This window comes from Oreochromis niloticus, linkage group LG8, assembly GCF_001858045.2.
Source record: "Oreochromis niloticus isolate F11D_XX linkage group LG8, O_niloticus_UMD_NMBU, whole genome shotgun sequence".
NCBI classification, from domain to species: domain Eukaryota; kingdom Metazoa; phylum Chordata; class Actinopteri; order Cichliformes; family Cichlidae; genus Oreochromis; species Oreochromis niloticus.
The window spans coordinates 18,263,377-18,284,332 of NC_031973.2; the positions used below are offsets into that span (position 1 = coordinate 18,263,377).

General features: G+C 38.2%; 1 protein-coding gene across 1 annotated transcript in view; it reads right to left on the reverse strand.

Annotated features, from left to right (window-relative positions):
- The window catches only part of LOC102079331 (tenascin-X), a 41,493-nt gene that overhangs the window by 13,364 nt on the left and 7,173 nt on the right, over positions 1 to 20,956 (reverse strand). Inside the window, exons 8-18 of the mRNA XM_025909929.1 lie at positions 20,184 to 20,429; positions 19,343 to 19,588; positions 18,520 to 18,765; positions 17,679 to 17,924; positions 16,851 to 17,102; positions 16,025 to 16,270; positions 15,202 to 15,447; positions 14,361 to 14,606; positions 13,516 to 13,767; positions 12,680 to 12,925; positions 12,235 to 12,480 (exon numbers count right to left, since the gene is read on the reverse strand). Coding sequence (XP_025765714.1) covers positions 12,235 to 12,480; positions 12,680 to 12,925; positions 13,516 to 13,767; positions 14,361 to 14,606; positions 15,202 to 15,447; positions 16,025 to 16,270; positions 16,851 to 17,102; positions 17,679 to 17,924; positions 18,520 to 18,765; positions 19,343 to 19,588; positions 20,184 to 20,429 — 2,718 coding nt within the window. The remainder of the gene's footprint in view (positions 1 to 12,234; positions 12,481 to 12,679; positions 12,926 to 13,515; positions 13,768 to 14,360; positions 14,607 to 15,201; positions 15,448 to 16,024; positions 16,271 to 16,850; positions 17,103 to 17,678; positions 17,925 to 18,519; positions 18,766 to 19,342; positions 19,589 to 20,183; positions 20,430 to 20,956) is intronic.

The following is a 20,956-nucleotide window of genomic DNA, read 5'->3' on the forward strand; positions in this document are numbered from 1 at the left end:
GTCTCTTTTATTGGCAAGTGACTAACTAAATAGTTACTTCTCCTTTTGGACCTTGAGATCTTTCACCTCCATCTGCTCATTTCATGTTTATTAGTGTTAATTAAATTTGGTGCCATTATTAGCTTTATTCTTGTGACAATCTGTGTAAATTGCTATTTCAAGTTCATATTTTTAAAAGATTTTAAAATGATCTTGGTCTAATGGCTTGTTAGAAAACTAGACTGTGGTGGAAAACTACACTGGTAGTGTCTGGTTTCCTCTCTTCGGCTGGTTTCACCGACACTGCGATGAAAGGTGTTAACTTTTTTTTTGTACAGTCTCAGCAAGCAGTAATATTTATAGCTTCCTTGTGCTTGACATCTGTAAGCTGTTTTTCAGTTTTTTAGTTCCTCCTTTTTGTTTGTGCCATGCATCTTAGCCAGGCTAACTACCATCTTGTAAACTTATTCTTTTACTCTTCCTAATCCCTTTCTGTCACAAATCATTCCACCTTGCCTGCACCTCTCATCCGTACTGTCCATTGCTTTGAATAATTACCCCCAGATATTTAAACTCATCTTAGATCAAATGTATGGGTAATGTTTGAGGTCTTCCAACAATGGTATGTACTAACTTTGGAGAAGACTGAATGCAATATAAAGGACCGGCAGTGTGTTCTCAAATATCGCTATGTGGAAATATAGCTATGTGGCTGACCACATGATAATGTTATTGTGAGAGAAGCTGAGCTGACTGAACCTTTTAAAAGTGGTTTCTAGGAGATGTTTCAAGAGTCAAACTTGTTTGGAACAAGATAGAGCATTTCAAAAGTTTTTTAGTTAACCGTAGGAAAAGAATACAAAATATCAACAAATCACATAAATGTGCAGATTGGGACAAGAAAAGGTGATATCTGTTGATATGTTTTGTCAATGTGTAATGAAATATGTCAAATGGAGAGTCAAAAGTATGTTTTGCGCAAAAGGTTATACTGGTAAAACTTAGCAGAAAGTGCAGGAACTCCACTTTTTCTCTTGTTTTGGAGTAAATGTTTTCTTGTCCTGATGAATTGAAGTGATACAAGATAATGTGCAGAGCTCAAATACGACACATATTTTGGCTCCCTTAACCACAGAGGTGGTTTTGAGGGCTTTGGTAGGTTTTTATATGTGTATGTCTGTCTCTGTCAAAGCAAAAGGGTAGGGGTTACATATTCAAACTATAACTAATGCTAGCCTCTTATTACCTGAAACTTCAAACAATGCAGAGAGGAATAAACTGTCAAACGTATGTTAATAAGTAACCACATTTATGGAAGGGAAAAGAAAATTAGAAAATTAGAAATCAATATTAAGTAGACAGGAGGTATGTCAAGATCACTGAAAGATTATGTAGGAAGCACTTCAATGCTCATATCAGTGATGCAGTTGGTGCATTGGAATAATGGGGGAAACTGACATAACCAAGAACACTCAGCCCTCTCTCTACATAAAACACAATATGATTCCTTTAAAAGTAAATACTGCCCAGAAAGTGAGTTTGTTTAGCTGAGGTTTGCGCTCTCAAAGTGCTTCTTGTTTACTTATGTCATTTTGTTATGCAAAAGAAATTTGTTTATCCTGTAATCTCTCACTTCTCTTTAGACTTTTCAGTGAGCTGCAGCGCCCCCTAGCTGGGAGTCTAGGTAACATTGATGAGATCTCATCCACAGCTCTCTTCCTGGGCAGCTCTAACTCTAGTCTGCCTCCATAGTTGCCAGATAGTTTTAGATATTTAGCATCTGATGTTGGAAATATTGTATTAAAGCCTTTTGTGGGTGTGATTTCAACAAAACACTATTTTAATCCCATAGTATAATATTTGCATTTTCATCTTGGATTTTAAACATCTTTTCTTCCCTGGCAGCTCCAGGCCCTTCGCATTACATTTAATGAATCATCTTTAATAAACTGTGCTTCATCAGCATGAATATCCCATATTTGTCAATCTGTAATAAAACTGTGGTTTGTTACTGCAGAGGAGTAATTCCCCAGAGAGCCGCAGATTGTTCTTACGTTCTTACTATTTTAATTTCTCTCTCTTCACCGTGTGTCAGGTTCAGTAACTTTCTGAGATCTCTGGCTCTGCTGTACGACTCTTTTCAGGTATGTGGGTTTAAGCATCAAAATAATATTGGGATAGTATATTCTTTAAAAAAAAAAAAAATCCAAATTGGGTTTTGCTACTGTTGGAAGGCTTCAGGACCTTTGGTGCTCTTGCATTGAGTGAAGACACTGTGTTACCTATAGCAGCTTGCAGGTGCTGTGGAGGCACCTGTCTGTGAAATACAACATGTGACAACTGTACAGCTATAACCATCCATCCATGTAGGCTATCCCAGCCCTGCGACAGACTGGTGACCTGTCCAGAGTGTACCCACCTCTCGCCCTATGGTGCTGTAGCTATAACTAGATGGACTAAATTAAGTGATGCAGATTCAAATGTATATATTGCTAGACATGATTTTTGATAAGTGCTTTATGGCTTCACAAAACATGAAAAATGAATCAGAACAACAGCAAATGAAAATTACAAATTAGGCCTGTGCCTTTAGAAAGAGAAAGTGGGCAAAGTTGAAAATTTGGTTACTAATATTTGTAGCATCAGGTTTTTACTTTGGAGTTTCACTTGATGTGCAGTCTTACTGCACGCTGACAATTATTTTATTACAAGAAAATGCGCACATTTGTCTAGTCACATGCACAAAATGTTCAGGCTGTGCATGTTATGTATTTGTATTGTGCTTTACCATAATAAAGTTAAATGTAAAACCGAAATAAGGTCTAAAGTATTTGTTTGTGCTTATGTTTTCAATTGAGCACCATCATGCAAAATATCTTGAAATTTGAATCTTGATAGGATAAACCCTTTGCAATTGAGCCGTCCGATGGGCATTTAATTTCACACAAATTACTCAAATCTTTCATAACTATCACTGATGTACTGTCAGTACTTTCTTTTTTTTTTCTTTTTTCTTTTTTTTTTTTTACCTGTCCCGTTTGGTTCTTTTGCCATCAGAATTATTGTCTAAAGGCGAAGAGAGATGCCCAGCGGATTTACTTTACCAAATGGACCATCCCAGCCTTGCTGTAATGGTCCATCTGATTCACTTTTTATTGTTTATTTTATTTTCACTTGCTGAATACGGGACAGACTTGACTGGTGGAAAGAAAGGGGAGAAAGAAAGAGGGAAAGAAAAAAAAAAGAAAAAAAAGAAAAAAAAAACCTGAGAAGAGGGACGGGGAAAAAGGGCAAAAAACAAAGACCAACAGAATAAGCAGACAAAAAAAAAAAAAAATACATATCGATCACCTGGATCACCTGTTGAGAAAGAAAAAAGAAAGCAAGCAGAAGAAGACGAGAGTAATAAACAACATCACAATGATATATGGGAATATGACAGTAAATACTAAATATTAAACATTATGGTGCAACACGTGAGATCGACAGCGCACAGTGTGCTTTGAGGTAGGAGCTCAAAAGGGTGTAGTTTGTGTGTGTGATCACCCGTGTGTACACCTGTGAGCATGAACGCGCTTGTTTTTAAAAGGTTCCTTCATGTAATGATCTGCTAGAGGGTGTGGGGGGCCACAGCCCCGACCTCCAGGGCATGAAGCAGGTATGGAGGAGATCAAAACTCCAGACATCCAGAGGCCCCCAGAACACAAGAGACCAAGGAAGACCAACAGAGGGGCAGCCGCACCACTATCCCAGAAAGAGCTGAGGAGAGTCCCAGATGAGGGGTCACTCAGCAGCCGCGGAGCAGAAGCCAGGGGGGTTGCAGTGACGTGCCCATGAGCTCCGCCGGCAGCCAGCTGTGCCTGAGTGACCGAGCCCCGGGCCGAGAGGCCGAGGGCACCCCATCCCCGAAGTGGCCCGAGCGAGCCCCAGGCTCCATGCCCCGATAAGCAGCCGCCAAGGAGTGAGCCGGTGGGTACCTGGGCGCCCACCCCCGGACACAAAGAACCACCAATGCACCGATGTCTGAGGGCGTCTGCCACCGGCAGGGGAAGTGGTGGGCGGAGATGGGCCTCCAAACCTTGGAGGGCCTGAGATGTCCCCAGAGAGGTGGGGTCTGATACCCAACCTGACATATAGACACAGACAAACAGGCACACACAGATACAAACATCTATTCCCACCCTCATGCTCTCAACACTCACCCAACGTGGAGACAGACATAGAGAGACACTGTACACACAATCACACTCCCCAAGCGTACTCTAAGCCCCGGGTCTAGGTACCCTTGCCCCTGGAGGGGGAAACTGCGCCCAGACCCAGGTGGTGTTACCCTTTTCCCTGCGGTGGGGAGAAGCAGACCGCCCCGACTCCGCAGCAGCAGGGAGGCCCCACATTCCAGACCCCAGTCGGACGGCCAACTCCTCCTCCTAGCCCCCCCGCTCCAGCAGGCCGCAGAGAACGGGGGTGTAGGAAGACTCCAAACCTCCCTCCACCCGCTCATATGTAGTGTTGATGTATGTGTGTTCTAAGGTGCTTTTAAAACCCAGGAGGGCATGGAGCTACCTGCCAGAGCAGCAGGTAAGCGTATAGCCCCTCCTGCTAGCCCTCAATGTCTACGTGTATTTAAAATTGAGAGGTGGGCAGCGACGCCAGGGGTGAGGTGTACACCCTGATGGTGATTGGAATCCGTGTAGCGTGCCCACCCCCAAGATCCTATATGTATGTGTAATGAGAGTGTGAGTAATGTGAATGTCTAAGTTGTGGGATAAAATTGAGGCAGAGGCAGCCAGAAGGGGACAGAGGGGGGGGATGTCTCCTCTGCACCCTGGTGACACACCCCTACCCCAAGGCCCTACATGTGTGGGTGATTGTGGTGGAGCGGGAAGAGGGAGGCAGCTAGAGATGGGGAGGGAAGGAAGGGAGGGGCAAGTGACCCCTCCCTGGGGTCAGCTCCCCCGCTGACCCCAGTAGGCACCCCCATACTCTGCAACCCGCCAGGGAAAGGGGGGCCCAGGCCCATCCAGACCGGGGCCCAGTGGAGCAGCGCCTCCCGGCCCCACAGAGCCCGGGACAGTCCACCTGACCCCACCACAGAGAAAACTGCACCCACCCCATCATCCACTCATCTTCCAGACTACACAAGACAATAGACGCCCAGGCTGAGATCTTCCTCCACCTCTCCTGTATCTCCCCCTCCTGCAGAGAGAGTTCCTGAAGAGAGGAAGGCTCCTGCAGGATGTGACAACCTCCCCCACCAGTTGAAGAGCCCCCCAGATGGTTCAATGCACAGGCGGCACCCTGCGCCAGGACTGGGCCCCCATACACCCACCCGCCCACAACCCCGGCAACACACCAACCAGGACCCAAGCCCCTGAGGCTTGGCCAGAGCCCCAGCCCAGAGACGGAGTGCCCCCAGAACCTCACACCCGTCCCGGACCCACCCAGGGGCAGCCAGGCTACCAGGTCAGTAACCCACGTCCGTCAGCACAGACCCTCCCCTAGCCCTGCTGCACGCAGCCACGAGGAAACCGTCACCTAAGAGCCAACAGAGCCCCTAATTGGCCATGACCGCTACCCCGGGTTGAGCCCCCCAAGGAAGATGCTCCCGGGGAACCCCCTGATGCCCTAAGCCTGTCCCTACCCCCACACCAATCACAACAGTGAAGGTGGGACCAAACTAAGACCCCCCACCCCCACTAGGTGATGGAGCTGATCAAAGGAGCCCAGAGCAATTGATCTGATGTGGTGGCAGAGGCTGTATCAAGACTAATGTGATCTAATAGATAATTTCTATATTGGTTAGAATTAAGATTATTTTTATTTTTCCAGTTCATGAGGACTGTTTTCTTGGCTATGCATAGTGCAGTGAAAACCATATGGGCTATATTCTTTTCCGGAGTGACATTATCTAAGCTGCCCAACAAACATACTAAAGGGGAAGTTGGAATGTTACATTTCAGACACTTTGATAAGTCTTCACATATCTCACGCCAAAACTTCTGAACTGGTGGACAGAACCAAAGTGCGTGGATATAATTATCCGGTGAATTGGTTTGGCAGTGTGAGCAGTTGTTGGTAGACGTAAAGCCCATCTTGAACATCCGATGACCTGTATAGTGCACTCTATGTAGTATTTTGTATTGAATTTATTGAAGACTGGGATTTCTAATTAGATGAAAAGTTTTTAAGCAAATCTGAGACCAGAAGTTTTGGTCAAAGTTAACTGATAAATCCGCTTCCCATTTTGCAATAGGAAGTGATATTGATTCATCTGTTTTAGAAAGCATTCTGTATATTTTGGATAGTAATTTGGGGGTTTTAAGAGAAAGAAATTGAACCACACTTGGTGGTGTTTGTAGTTCAACTTGACCCGGTTTAAATCTCTTTTTTACTATGGATTTAATTTGTTGATATTCTTTTAGAATATCAACTGTCAGTACTTTCAGTCAGCTGAGTTGAGTTCTTCCCAGGTGTATGTGACACTTCTTAATATTACCACAAGATGGAGCCATCATGTCATACATTAGCCGGAGGTTAACACAATGAAGCCTGTAACCAATAATTTTGCAATTATTTGCTGGGATTGATGCAATGTTATGTAAAAATAGTGGGATTAAAAAAAAGACACTTTGAACTGGAAGATACAAACTCAGACATTTTAAATGCCCCAAACTGTTGACATATTTTCCAGATGACTGACTAATGACTCTGCTAATGAAAAAGTATTGATATCAATTATAAAACATTTCAGGCAGAAAATCCAATTAGACTTATTGAATGTAGATGACAGAGTGTTCATTATGTGAATACTTGTAACTTAAACCTTCATCTGTCTTAAAGGCACAGAAAATATGGGTTGTCCAAACTGAGTATAGTATAAAGACACGCAGTGAAAATAAATACATTTGAAATTTAAAAAAAGATGTTTATGCACTTAAAGTATAGAGTTACAATAACAAAATAAAATAAACTCTAATATATTTATATTGCCCACCAGGCAGTGAAGTAATTGGTCAGTCTTTAGTGTAATTTACCAAGCTGCTGCGGTGCAGAGAAGTACTGCTACTGAGTTTTATGTTTAAATTAAGCCATCTAATTACAGACGTATAAAAAAGATTCTGGTCCTGTTGCTTTGAAATTAATTCAATGTGTAGAAGGAGTTAGAAAAAAAAGTTCATCTTTAGGCAGATCTTTTGACATAACAGTCACAGATTAGTTATTTGTGTCTTCAGCAGTAACCACACCGGGGCTCCTAATAAAAGCTTATCAACAACTGCAAGTCAGACAGCTAAAGCAATAAAATGTGATAAATCAGGGTGATACTATTAGCAGATGTTGAAAGATGTGCTTTTCTTTCAGGAAAACGAAATGCAAATTGCAAATTACATCTGTGACTGTCGATCAGTAAAAGTCCTTAGATAGTTCTAGTTTCCCTCCATTTGATCCTCTTATCAGATTGTTGAGAGTATTTGAAGGAAGCTTGTAAATATTTAAAAATTATTGCCGTAACACAAAGTCACGAACGTCAGAATCATCTGCAAACTTCTGTGGCTCTAGATTAATAAAAGGGGTAATATTATGCCTCAGAATGCGATAGATGAAAACAGAGGACACGGGAAGTATCATAAAATTTGCAACACTGAGGGTTGTTTCAGCCCAATGGTTAGTCTGTGCAAGCTTGAACTGAAGTGTCTTGGATAGCACGTATCCAGACTGAGAATTCAATAATCACAACTTTTTAATAACACTGTATATCACCTTGAAATTGCAGGTGTGGAAATGTCTTTTTGAAGCATTTCAAACATATTTGACCTGGACCATAAACAAGACTTTTTCTCATCTGTTCCAGGGTCTGGAATCTCTGAATTGCCATGCTTTCATCTTGACCACGAGGTGGGCCAAGAGTTATGTTCCCTTAAGCCCAGGATATGTGGAGAAGTAACAAAAGTGTCTTGAAAAGGAGGCAGTGAGTCACAATGACGAGCAAAAACAAAAGGTTTTTATTAATGATTGATCTTAAAGTAAGTGCCAGGCTGCTACTACTAACTAACACAAGAACAAACACAGCAGAGGCTGGTCAACAAAGCAATTCATAGATTCTCCTCAGAGAAAGCCTAAGTGGTCACAAACACACAGATCACATGAAGCAAAGTCAAAAGGCACTTTGGCACTGGCAGTGTCTTCTGCATCAATTTGAGCCAAAGCTAAGTGCTGACTGGACAGCTCCTCAGATTACATTGCCTCCATAGGAAAGAGTGTGGTTTCTAAGACAGGCCAGAGCTAGAGAGCACTAAAATAAACTAAACTAAACTAAAACAGTACTTTAGCCATATAAACTACTGCTTTTATTGCCTAAAACTGAGCACTTTTTCATCTAAGCTGAGTACTTGTACAATGAATATTTTTATCTAGTTTTCAAACTAACCAAGTACATAACTGGTCTCTTCTGCTTAGAAGTCATGCTCGGTGCCAAGCACTGTGACATTGTCATAGTCTTCATATAATTCATCACCTCCTCCATCGCACTTGGTCATCTCCATGGAGACATCTGGTCTGTTTGCCGTCTTCCTGCTCCAGTAGATAGACAGAAGCAGACCAGTAGAAAAGCAGTAAGGACTGAAGACCACTAGATGGCGGAAGAGTCTCAGCACAAATGACCCTGAGTGGATGCCAGTTAAATTTAAATTAGATACGTTTTGTGCTATAGCATTGAGGCACACTATTTATGTTTTGTCAAATTTAATAGTTGTGTCAATGAAATGGCATTTGGGGACAATATACAGAGCTCTCTTCATGACTTCTAAGCTTTTTGCATATTTGTTAAAATGAGGTTTTTCAGATCACCAAACACATTTTTATATCAGACAAAGATAACTCAAGTAAATTAACTCCTAAAGGGAGCAAAAGCATTATTAAAATACAATGAAGTTAAAAAATTTAGAGGTTTATTTTTAAACTTGAGTGAAATGACATGATTTGTAATCAAGTCAAAGTTGAAAATACCGTATATTGTTATCGTATATTTTTATGAAGCAGTAACACGGTAATATAGTTACTTTTACTCACCACTTGGATCAGTCTGACAGTAAAACACATGCGGTTCTGAACTCCTCCTCAGCCCAGACAGTGAAGTTACAGACACCTTATATTTTTTGGCAGGTTGGAATCCATCGATTATGATTTTAGTTTCAGGACTAGCTACTGTGTGAGTCTTTCCAGTCACATTCACCTCCGCATTAGTCCACTCGCCCTCTGGGTCTGTCCATTTAATAAGAACAGAGTATCCAGCTGCCCAGTACTCACAGTGAGCATTTAGATTAGGAGGAACTGAGTAAAACAAGAAAAAGGTTTTACAATCACAACTAAAGCAGAAAATATATGACTTACAGTAAATATAATGAAACTTTTTATACTATAAAACAAAGTCTATGAAAAGTGCATCATTTTAAAATTTGTTCTAAAGTAGAAAGATTATTTGTTTTACTTTTAGGTCAAAGCAGTGCTCTTATTTTTAAAAAGTCAATAATAAATTTTTGGATTTTCATATAAAAATTAAAAATGAAGACCTCAACATTAGACATTGAAAGAATTACTCAGTCTGTATATAATTATAATTAAAAAACAATCTGTAGTAATGATTGATTAATAGTCACAAAAATAATTCCTGCCTTACAGAAGTTAGTATTTTCTGCTTTAGCCTTTTTACTTTGTTGAGATTATTTATCAAAACTAATCAGTTAGTTAATAATGAAATGATACTTGGTTGAAGCTCATGTATTCATACTGAATCATATTAAATATGTGTGTTAACCTGTGGCATACAGATCGCATATAAAATTATTTTTCTGCAATAAACATTTTTAAGATTAAAATTTGAATGCAAGAGAAAAATTAAACTAAATTACAAGAATTCACACTTCATCTTTCTGTAAACAATATGAGTTATTACTTTAAGTTCTTAAATACTAATTTACAGGTTCTAGTCCTTCAAATTATTTTTGTTGTAAATGCAGACACGCGTTGTTCTAAGACAGATTTGTACTCACGAATTGTTAATGTGTGTTCACACTGCAGGAAAACTCTGGAAGACTTTTCATAGACAAGAGAAAGATTATAGGTGGCACCAGGGTAAAGTCCAGTAAACAACACATTTTCACGTCCATCACTGACATGAACGTTAGATCCATTATTTGCGGTTGCGTTTGAGAACAAGCCTTCAATCTTTGCTTTGATTGATGAGTTGGTAACTTTCCAGTCTGCACTGGCACAATCTATGGCTGAAATGGATGAGAAAATAGTTATACACAAGAACCTGATTCTTTTTTCTTTTCTTTTTTTTACTCCACTCATTGAAAAGAAGACTAACTGAAGTCAAACTGCAGGCTCTTTGTCATTTTACACACGGGACAAAATTTCATTCTCATACTGAAAAAGTTACAAAGTCTAACAGAGAGATTTTTTTTTTACCTGTTACTGTGAAATTCGTATAAGGAGTGCTCCTGAGTCCAGCGAACACTGTGGTTAAGCTGAAATCATACTCTGTTCCAGGCTGAAGAGATGTCACTACTTTTCTGATTGTATCTGAGGAGTTGTCTGACACATCATCTGACACATGACCATTGATTTGAAGCTGGTATTGCCAGGCTTTATTCATGTTCTCCCACTCTAGAGTTATGCTGTTAGTAAATCGTTCAGTCACATGGACCCAAGGCACCACTGGTGGAACTGACAAAACAAAAACAAAACTCAGAAGTGGAATTTGTTCAGCTTTTTCTTTCTGAGTGAAATAGCTACATGTTACTGTGTAACATACAGGAGTATAGAGCTAGTTCAGTTATCACAAGCTTTTACATACTTAACTCTGAGTAGGTGTGTGAGCTAAATGGCACTCAGCATTAAAATTAAAATTAATTAAGTAAATAATAACTATATATACGAATAATATAATAATTATACATAAAATATAATAATTAAGCATGCTGCTTGCTAAGAGCAGATCATTCATATTTGCTGCTCTATCACAAGCACAAGCCTCATCAGGGTTTGATGCACACTTGCTTCTGCACTGAGATATGGTTGGTGGGTGGAGCCTGGATGGATAAATGGCACTGCAGGCCAGAAGGAAAACTTGGAAATTTGACTTGGACTTATATTGCCCTTTTAAATATATTGTATCACAAGGAAAACAAACAGTTTTAAAAAATACTTAGTGATTACATACCTGTCGGTGCACTAAAGTTGTATCCAGAGCTGTTGACGTTCTCAAACACAGTAAAGAGGGTAAAATGGTAGTTTGTCCCAGCAGTCAGAGAAGAGACCACACATGTAACTGATGCACCTGATGTCGTGTATCCGTCCATGTCATTCTTGCCAATAACAATATTACCGCTGTCATATTCTAGGATGTATGTTAGTAGGTCGTTAACTTTCTCCCACGTCAGAGTTATACTGTTCTCATTTTGCGTCACAGTCACAGTCTGGACATTTTTTGGAGCTGAAAGAAGACAAAGAATGATTTCATAAGAATACAAAATCTGAGACATATTTAAAAAATACAGTGGGTCAGAAGCATAAAAAGATGTTACTTTTTGTAAATTCCATTCAAGACAGTCATAGTGAGAAAGCAACACACATATGTTAATAAATAAATGAAGCTCAGGTCTGATTCAAATGCAGTTGCTGTGCATTATAAGGAGCTAAAGATGAAATAAAGACAATTTTACAAAGTCTGATTCACACATGACATCCTTAAGGAACCATTTTGGTTTCCTAAGCTTTTAGTATAAGTGTGAAAATTACATTTAAGTTTTTAATGTCCCCTGTCTAATGTTGTAAATGTACATCAGACAAAAAAGCACCTCAACAAGTCCATCTCAAGACTATGACTGTTTAGATGTTTTTAATCTGTTAACCTTCACCAGGTTAGCAATAACCAGTCTAGGATTATAGGTATGGGTAGTATTTGACATGTTCAGTGTTACAATGTTTATGTTATGAGGAGCTATTATATAAGCATGGTCCAAAAAAATTGTAATCCATTGCAAAGGTTTATTTCCAAATCATATAACATCCATCCATCCATTCTCTTCCACCTCATTTTGATGCACCACAGTCACATTATTAACACTTTGTGGAGCTAAAGATAACAGAGGAAAGTGGCTTTGACAAAAATCCTCTCCATCAGCTAAAGTTTCAAGTACTAATGAGCCGGTCCATCCTGGTTTATTTACCTATAATAGAGAAAATATATCTTACCAGTGACTGCGATGCAGTTTACTCCACTGCTGCTGACATTTCCAAACACAGTGAAGAGAGTGAAAGTGTATCTGGTTCCACTGGTCAAATCTGACACTCTGTATTCTTCTGCAGAATTACTAATGTTGATCTCTGTTTTATCAAACGCAAGTAGATAATTGTCGATGTTGGGGACTGTTTTCCATTGAAGAGTTATGCTGGTCTCATCTTGTCCATTTTTGTTAAACTCTTCAGCATTACGAGGAGCTAGAATAGAAAAATACACAAATAAGAAACTGTAACAACATTTTCTGGCACAAACAGAAAGATGGAACGAGCCAATCAGTTTCAGTATTTTTACAGTGCTTTTGAAAAAATTAGGTGAGCCAAACTTTTCCATTTCTGAGAAACCTTAAACAACATCATAAAGCTCTTATTTATCTATATTAGAGAAAATATATCTTACCAGTGACTGCGATGCAGTTTACTCCACTGCTGCTGACATTTCCAAACACAGTGAAGAGAGTGAAACTGTATCTGGTTCCACTGGTCAAATCTGACACTCTGTATTCATTTGTAGAATTACTAATGTTGATCTCTCTCCCATTAAACACAAGCAGATAACTGTCAATGTTGGGGACTGTTTTCCACATCAGAGTTATGCTGGTCTCATTTTGATAAACAGCCTTAAATTCTTCAGTGTTATTAGGAGCTACAATAGAAAAACACACAAATAAGAAACTGTAACAACATTTTCTGGCAGAAACAGAAAGATGGAACGAGCCATTCAGTTTCAGTATTTTTATCAGGCATTTTCAAAAATATTAGGTGAGCCACACTCTTCTATTTCTGAGAAACCTTAAACATCATCATAAAGCTCTGTCCTGGTTCATGTTGTAGAGGAGCATCAACTGTGGAACATTTTAAAGGACTATGACTCATTTAGATGTTTTTAATTTGTTAACCTCCAGCAGGTTAGCAGTAACCAGTGTAGGATTATAGGTAGGGTTACTCTTTGACATATTCAAATTATAATTAAATATTCAAATTCAAAATTTAACAAATGTTTATGTTATGGTACTGTAGGATGTTTTTAACCTTGTCCCACTCCAGTGTTATACTCATCTAATTTTGATGCACCACAGTCACATGATTAACACTTTGTGGTGTTAAAGACAACACAGGAAAGCAGCTTTGCTAAAATAAAAATAAAAAAATCCTCTCCATCAGCTAAAGATTCAAAAAGTAATGAGCCGGTCCATCCTGGCTTATTTATCTATAATAGAGAAAAATATATCTTACCACTATCAGTGACTGCGATGCAGTTTACTCCACTGCTGCTGACATTTCCAAACACAGTGAAGAGAGTGAAATTGTATCTGGTTCCACTGGTCAGATTTGGGACTGTGTATTTTTCTGTAGAATTACTAATGTTGATCTTGTTTTCATTAAACTCAAGTAGATAATGGTCAATCTTGGGGACTGTTTTCCACATCAGAGTTATGCTGGTCGCATTTTGATCAACAGCCTGAAATTCTTCAGTGTTATTAGGAGCTACAATAGAAAAATACACAAATAAGAAAGTGTAACAACATTTTCTTGCAGAAACAGAAAAAAGGAACGAGCCAATCAGTTTCAGTACTTTTACAGTGCTTTTAAAAATATTAGGTGAGCCAAACTTTTCCATTTCTGAGAAACCTTAAACAACATCATAAAGCTCTGTCCTGGTTCATGTTGTAGAGGAGCATCAACTGTGAAGCATATTGAAGGACTATGACTGATTCAGATGTTTTTAATCTGTTAACCTCCACCAGGTTAGCAGTAACCAGTGTAGGATTATAGGTAGGGTTACTCTTTGACATATTCAAATTATAATTATAATTAAATATTCAAATTCAAAATTTAACAAATGTTTATGTCATGGTACTGTAGGATGTTTTTAACCTTGTCCCACTCCAGTGTTATACTCATCTCATTTTGATGCACCACAGTCACATGATTAACACTTTGTGGAGCTAAAGATAACACAGGAAAGCAGCTTTGCTTAAATGAAAATAAAAAAATCCTCTCCATCAGCTAAAGTTTCAAGAACTAATGAGCCGGTCCATCCTGGCTTATTTATATATATTAGAGAAAATATATCTTACCAGTGACTGCGATGCAGTTTACTCCACTGCTGCTGACATTTCCAAACACAGTGAAGAGAGTGAAACTGTATCTGGTTCCACTGGTCAAATCTGACACTCTGTATTCTTTTGTAGAATTACTAATGTTGATCTGTCTTCCATTAAACACAAGCAGATAACTGTCAATGTTGGGGACTGCTTTCCACATCAGATTTATGCTGGTTTCAGTTTGATAAACAGCCTTAAATTCTTCAGTGTTATTAGGAGCTACAATAGAAAAACACACAAATAAGAAACTGTAACAACATTTTCTGGCAGAAACAGAAAGATGGAACGAGCCATTCAGTTTCAGTATTTTTATCAGGCATTTTCAAAAATATTAGGTGAGCCACACTCTTCCATTTCTGAGAAACCTTAAACATCATCATAAAGCTCTGTCCTGGTTCATGTTGTAGAGGAGCATCAACTGTGAAGCATATTGAAGGACTATGACTGATTTAGATGTTTTTAATCTGTTAACCTCCACCAGGTTAGCAGTAACCAGTGTAGGATTATAGGTAGGGTTACTCTTTGACATATTCAAATTATAATTATAATTAAATATTCAAATTCAAAATTTAACAAATGTTTATGTCATGGAACTGTAGGATGTTTTTAGCCTTGTCCCACTCCAGTGTTATACTCATCTCATTTTGATGCACCACAGTCACATGATTAACACTTTGTGGTGTTAAAGATAACACAGGAAAGCAGCTTTGCTAAAATAAAAATAAAAAAATCCTCTCCATCAGCTAAAGTTTCAAAAAGTAATGAGTCGGTCCATCCTGGCTTATTTATATATATTAGAGAAAATATATCTTACCAGTGACTGCGATGCAGTTTACTCCACTGCTGCTGACATTTCCAAACACAGTGAAGAGAGTGAAACTGTATCTGGTTCCACTGGTCAAATCTGAGACTCTGTATTCTTTTGTAGAATTACTAATGTTGATCTCTCTTCCATTAAACACAAGCAGATAACTGTCAATGTTGGGGACTGTTTTCCACATCAGAGTTATGCTGGTCTCATTTTGATAAACAGCCTTAAATTTGTCAGCATTACGAGGAGCTAAAATAGAAAACCACACAAAGAAGAAACTGTACCAACATTTTCTGGCAGAAACAGAACGATGGAACGAGCCATTCAGTTTCAGTATTTTTATCAGTCCTTTGGAAAAATATTAGGTGAGCCACACTCTTCTATTTCTGAGAAACCTTAAACATCATCATAAAGCTCTGTCCTGGTTCATGTTGTAGAGGAGCATCAACTGTAGAACATTTTAAACAACTATGTTTAACAACTGTTTTAGATCTTTTTAATCTGTTAACCTCCACCAGGTTAGCAGCAACCAGTGCAGGATTATAGGTAGGGTTAGTATTTAACATATTCAAATTGGAAAATGTAACAGATGTTTATGTTATTATACTGTAGGATGTATTCTGGGATGTTTTTAGCCTTGTCCCACTCCAGTGTTATACTCATCTCATGTTGATGTACCACAGTCACATTATTAACAATTTGTGGTGCTAAAGATAAGTTTTTTGGGTTTTTTGACAAAAAAAACTCTCCATCAGCTAAAGTTTCAAGAACTAATGAGCCGGTCCATCCTGGCTTATTTATATATATTAGAGAAAATATATCTTACCAGTGACTGCGATGCAGTTTACTCCACTGCTGCTGACATTTCCAAACACAGTGAAGAGAGTGAAATTGTATCTGGTTCCACTGGTCAAATCTGAGACTCTGTATTCATTTGTAGAATTACTAATGTTGATCTGTCTTCCATTAAACACAAGCAGATAACTGTCAATGTTGGGGACTGCTTTCCACATCAGAGTTATGCTGGTCTCATTTTGATAAACAGCCTTAAATTCTTCAGTGTTATTAGGAGCTACAATAGAAAAACACACAAATAAGAAACTGTAACAACATTTTCTGGCAGAAACAGAAAAAAGGAACGAGCCAATCAGTTTCAGTATTTTTACAGTGCTTTTAAAAATATTAGGTGAGCCAAACTTTTCCATTTCTGAGAAACCTTAAACAACATCATAAAGCTCTGTCCTGGTTCATGTTGTAGAGGAGCATCAACTGTGGAACATTTTAAAGGGCTATGACTGATTCAGATGTTTTTAATCTGTTAACCTCCACCAGGTTAGCAGTAACCAGTGTAGGATTATAGGTAGGGTTACTCTTTGACATATTCATATTATAATTATAATTAAATATTCAAATTCAAAATTTAACAAATGTTTATGTCATGGAACTGTAGGATGTTTTTAACCTTGTCCCACTCCAGTGTTATACTCATCTCATGTTGATGTACCACAGTCACATTATTAACAATTTGTGGTGCTAAAGATAAGTTTTTTGGGTTTTTTGACAAAAAAAACTCTCCATCAGCTAAAGTTTCAAAAAGTAATGAGTCGGTCCATCCTGGCTTATTTATCTATATTAGAGAAAATATATCTTACCACTATCAGTGACTGCGATGCAGTTTACTCCACTGCTGTTGACATTTCCAAACACAGTGAAGAGAGTGAAACTGTATCTGGTTCCACTGGTCAAATCTGAGACTCTGTATTCATTTGTAGAATTACTAATGTTGATCTCTCTTCCATTAAACACAAGCAGATAACTGTCAATGTTGGGGACTGTTTTCCACATCAGAGTTATGCTGGTCTCATTTTGATAAACAGCCTTAAATTTGTCAGCATTACGAGGAGCTAAAATAGAAAACCACACAAAGAAGAAACTGTACCAACATTTTCTGGCAGAAACAGAACGATGGAACGAGCCAATCAGTTTCAGTATTTTTATCAGTCCTTTGGAAAATATTAGGTGAGCCACACTCTTCTATTTCTGAGAAACCTTAAACATCATCATAAAGCTCTGTCCTGGTTCATGTTGTAGAGGAGCATCAACTGTAGAACATTTTAAACAACTATGTTTAACAACTGTTTTAGATGTTTTTAATCTGTTAACCTCCACCAGGTTAGCAGCAACCAGTGCAGGATTATAGGTAGGGTTAGTATTTAACATATTCATATTGGAAAATGTAACAGATGTTTATGTTATTATACTGTAGGATGTATTCTGGGATGTTTTTAGCCTTGTCCCACTCCAGTGTTATACTCATCTCATGTTGATGTACCACAGTCACATTATTAACAATTTGTGGTGCTAAAGATAAGTTTTTTGGGTTTTTTGACAAAAAAACCTCTCCATCAGCTAAAGTTTCAAAAAGTAATGAGCCGGTCCATCCTGGTTTATTTATCTATAATAGAGAAAATATATCTTACCAGTGACTGCGATGCAGTTTACTCCACTGCTGCTGACATTTCCAAACACAGTGAAGAGAGTGAAATTGTATCTGGTTCCACTGGTCAGATTTGGGACTGTGTATTTTTCTGTAGAATTACTAATGTTGATCTCTCTTCCATTAAACACAAGCAGATAACTGTCAATGTTGGGGACTGCTTTCCACATCAGAGTTATGCTGGTCTCATTTTGATAAACAGCCTTAAATTCTTCAGTGTTATTAGGAGCTACAATAGAAAAACACACAAATAAGAAACTGTAACAACATTTTCTGGCAGAAACAGAAAGATGGAACGAGCCAATCAGTTTCAGTATTTTTATCAGGCATTTTCAAAAATATTAGGTGAGCCACACTCTTCCATTTCTGAGAAACCTTAAACATCATCATAAAGCTCTGTCCTGGTTCATGTTGTAGAGGACCATCAACTGTGAAGCATATTGAAGGACTATGACTGATTTAGATGTTTTTAATCTGTTAACCTCCACCAGGTTAGCAGTAACCAGTGTAGGATTATAGGTAGGGTTACTCTTTGACATATTCAAATTATAATTATAATTAAATATTCAAATTCAAAATTTAACAAATGTTTATGTCATGGAACTGTAGGATGTTTTTAGCCTTGTCCCACTCCAGTGTTATACTCATCTCATTTTGATGCACCACAGTCACATGATTAACACTTTGTGGTGTTAAAGATAACACAGGAAAGGAGCTTTGCTAAAATAAAAATAAAAAAATCCTCTCCATCAGCTAAAGTTTCAAAAAGTAATGAGTCGGTCCATCCTGGCTTATTTATCTATATTAGAGAAAATATATCTTACCAGTGACTGCGATGCAGTTTACTCCACTGCTGCTGACATTTCCAAACACAGTGAAGAGAGTGAAACTGTATCTGGTTCCACTGGTCAAATCTGAGACTCTGTATTCATTTGTAGAATTACTAATGTTGATCTCTCTTCCATTAAACACAAGCAGATAACTGTCAATGTTGGGGACTGCTTTCCACATCAGAGTTATGCTGGTCTCATTTTGATAAACAGCCTTAAATTTGTCAGCATTACGAGGAGCTAAAATAGAAAACCACACAAAGAAGAAACTGTAACAACATTTTCTGGCAGAAACAGAACGATGGAACGAGCCAAACAGTTTCAGTATTTTTATCAGTCCTTTGGAAAAATATTAGGTGAGCCACACTCTTCTATTTCTGAGAAACCTTAAACATCATCATAAAGCTCTGTCCTGGTTCATGTTGTAGAGGAGCATCAACTGTAGAACATTTTAAACAACTATGTTTAACAACTGTTTTAGATCTTTTCAATCTGTTAACCTCCACCAGGTTAGCAGCAACCAGTGTAGGATTATAGGTAGGGTTAGTATTTAACATATTCAAATTGGAAAATGTAACAGATGTTTATGTTATTATACTGTAGGATGTATTCTGGGATGTTTTTAGCCTTGTCCCACTCCAGTGTTATACTCATCTCATGTTGATGTACCACAGTCACATTATTAACAATTTGTGGTGCTAAATATAAGTTTTTTGGGTTTTTTGACAAAAAAACCTCTCCATCAGCTAAAGTTTCAAGAACTAATGAGCCGGTCCATCCTGGCTTATTTATATATATTAGAGAAAATATATCTTACCAGTGACTGCGATGCAGTTTACTCCACTGCTGCTGACATTTCCAAACACAGTGAAGAGAGTGAAACTGTATCTGGTTCCACTGGTCAAATCTGACACTCTGTATTCTTTTGTAGAATTACTAATGTTGATCTGTCTTCCATTAAACACAAGCAGATAACTGTCAATGTTGGGGACTGCTTTCCACATCAGATTTATGCTGGTTTCAGTTTGATAAACAGCCTTAAATTCTTCAGTGTTATTAGGAGCTACAATAGAAAAACACACAAATAAGAAACTGTAACAACATTTTCTGGCAGAAACAGAAAGATGGAACGAGCCATTCAGTTTCAGTATTTTTATCAGGCATTTTCAAAAATATTAGGTGAGCCACACTCTTCCATTTCTGAGAAACCTTAAACATCATCATAAAGCTCTGTCCTGGTTCATGTTGTAGAGGAGCATCAACTGTGAAGCATATTGAAGGACTATGACTGATTTAGATGTTTTTAATCTGTTAACCTCCACCAGGTTAGCAGTAACCAGTGTAGGATTATAGGTAGGGTTACTCTTTGACATATTCAAATTATAATTATAATTAAATATTCAAATTCAAAATTTAACAAATGTTTATGTCATGGAACTGTAGGATGTTTTTAGCCTTGTCCCACTCCAGTGTTATACTCATCTCATTTTGATGCACCACAGTCACATGATTAACACTTTGTGGTGTTAAAGATAACACAGGAAAGCAGCTTTGCTAAAATAAAAATAAAAAAATCCTCTCCATCAGCTAAAGTTTCAAAAAGTAATGAGTCGGTCCATCCTGGCTTATTTATCTATATTAGAGAAAATATATCTTACCAGTGACTGCGATGCAGTTTACTCCACTGCTGCTGACATTTCCAAACACAGTGAAGAGAGTGAAACTGTATCTGGTTCCACTGGTCAAATCTGAGACTCTGTATTCATTTGTAGAATTACTAATGTTGATCTCTCTTCCATTAAACACAAGCAGATAACTGTCAATGTTGGGGACTGTTTTCCACATCAGAGTTATGCTGGTCTCATTTTGATAAACAGCCTTAAATTTGTCAGCATTACGAGGAGCTAAAATAGAAAACCACACAAAGAAGAAACTGTACCAACATTTTCTGGCAGAAACAGAAAGATGGAACGAGCCAATCAGTTTCAGTATTTTTATCAGTCCTTTGGAAAAATATTAGGTGAGCCACACTCTTCTATTTCTGAGAAACCTTAAACATCATCATAAAGCTCTGTCCTGGTTCATGTTGTAGAGGAGCATCAACTGTAGAACATTTTAAACAACTATGTTTAACAACTGTTTTAGATGTTTTTAATCTGTTAACCTCCACCAGGTTAGCAGCAACCAGTGCAGGATTATAGGTAGGGTTAGTATTTAACATATTCAAATTGGAAAATGTAACAGATGTTTATGTTATTATACTGTAGGATGTATTCTGGGATGTTTTTAGCCTTGTCCCACTCCAGTGTTATACTCATCTCATGTTGATGTACCACAGTCACATTATTAACAATTTGTGGTGCTAAAGATAAGTTTTTTGGGTTTTTTGACAAAAAAAACTCTCCATCAGCTAAAGTTTCAAGAACTAATG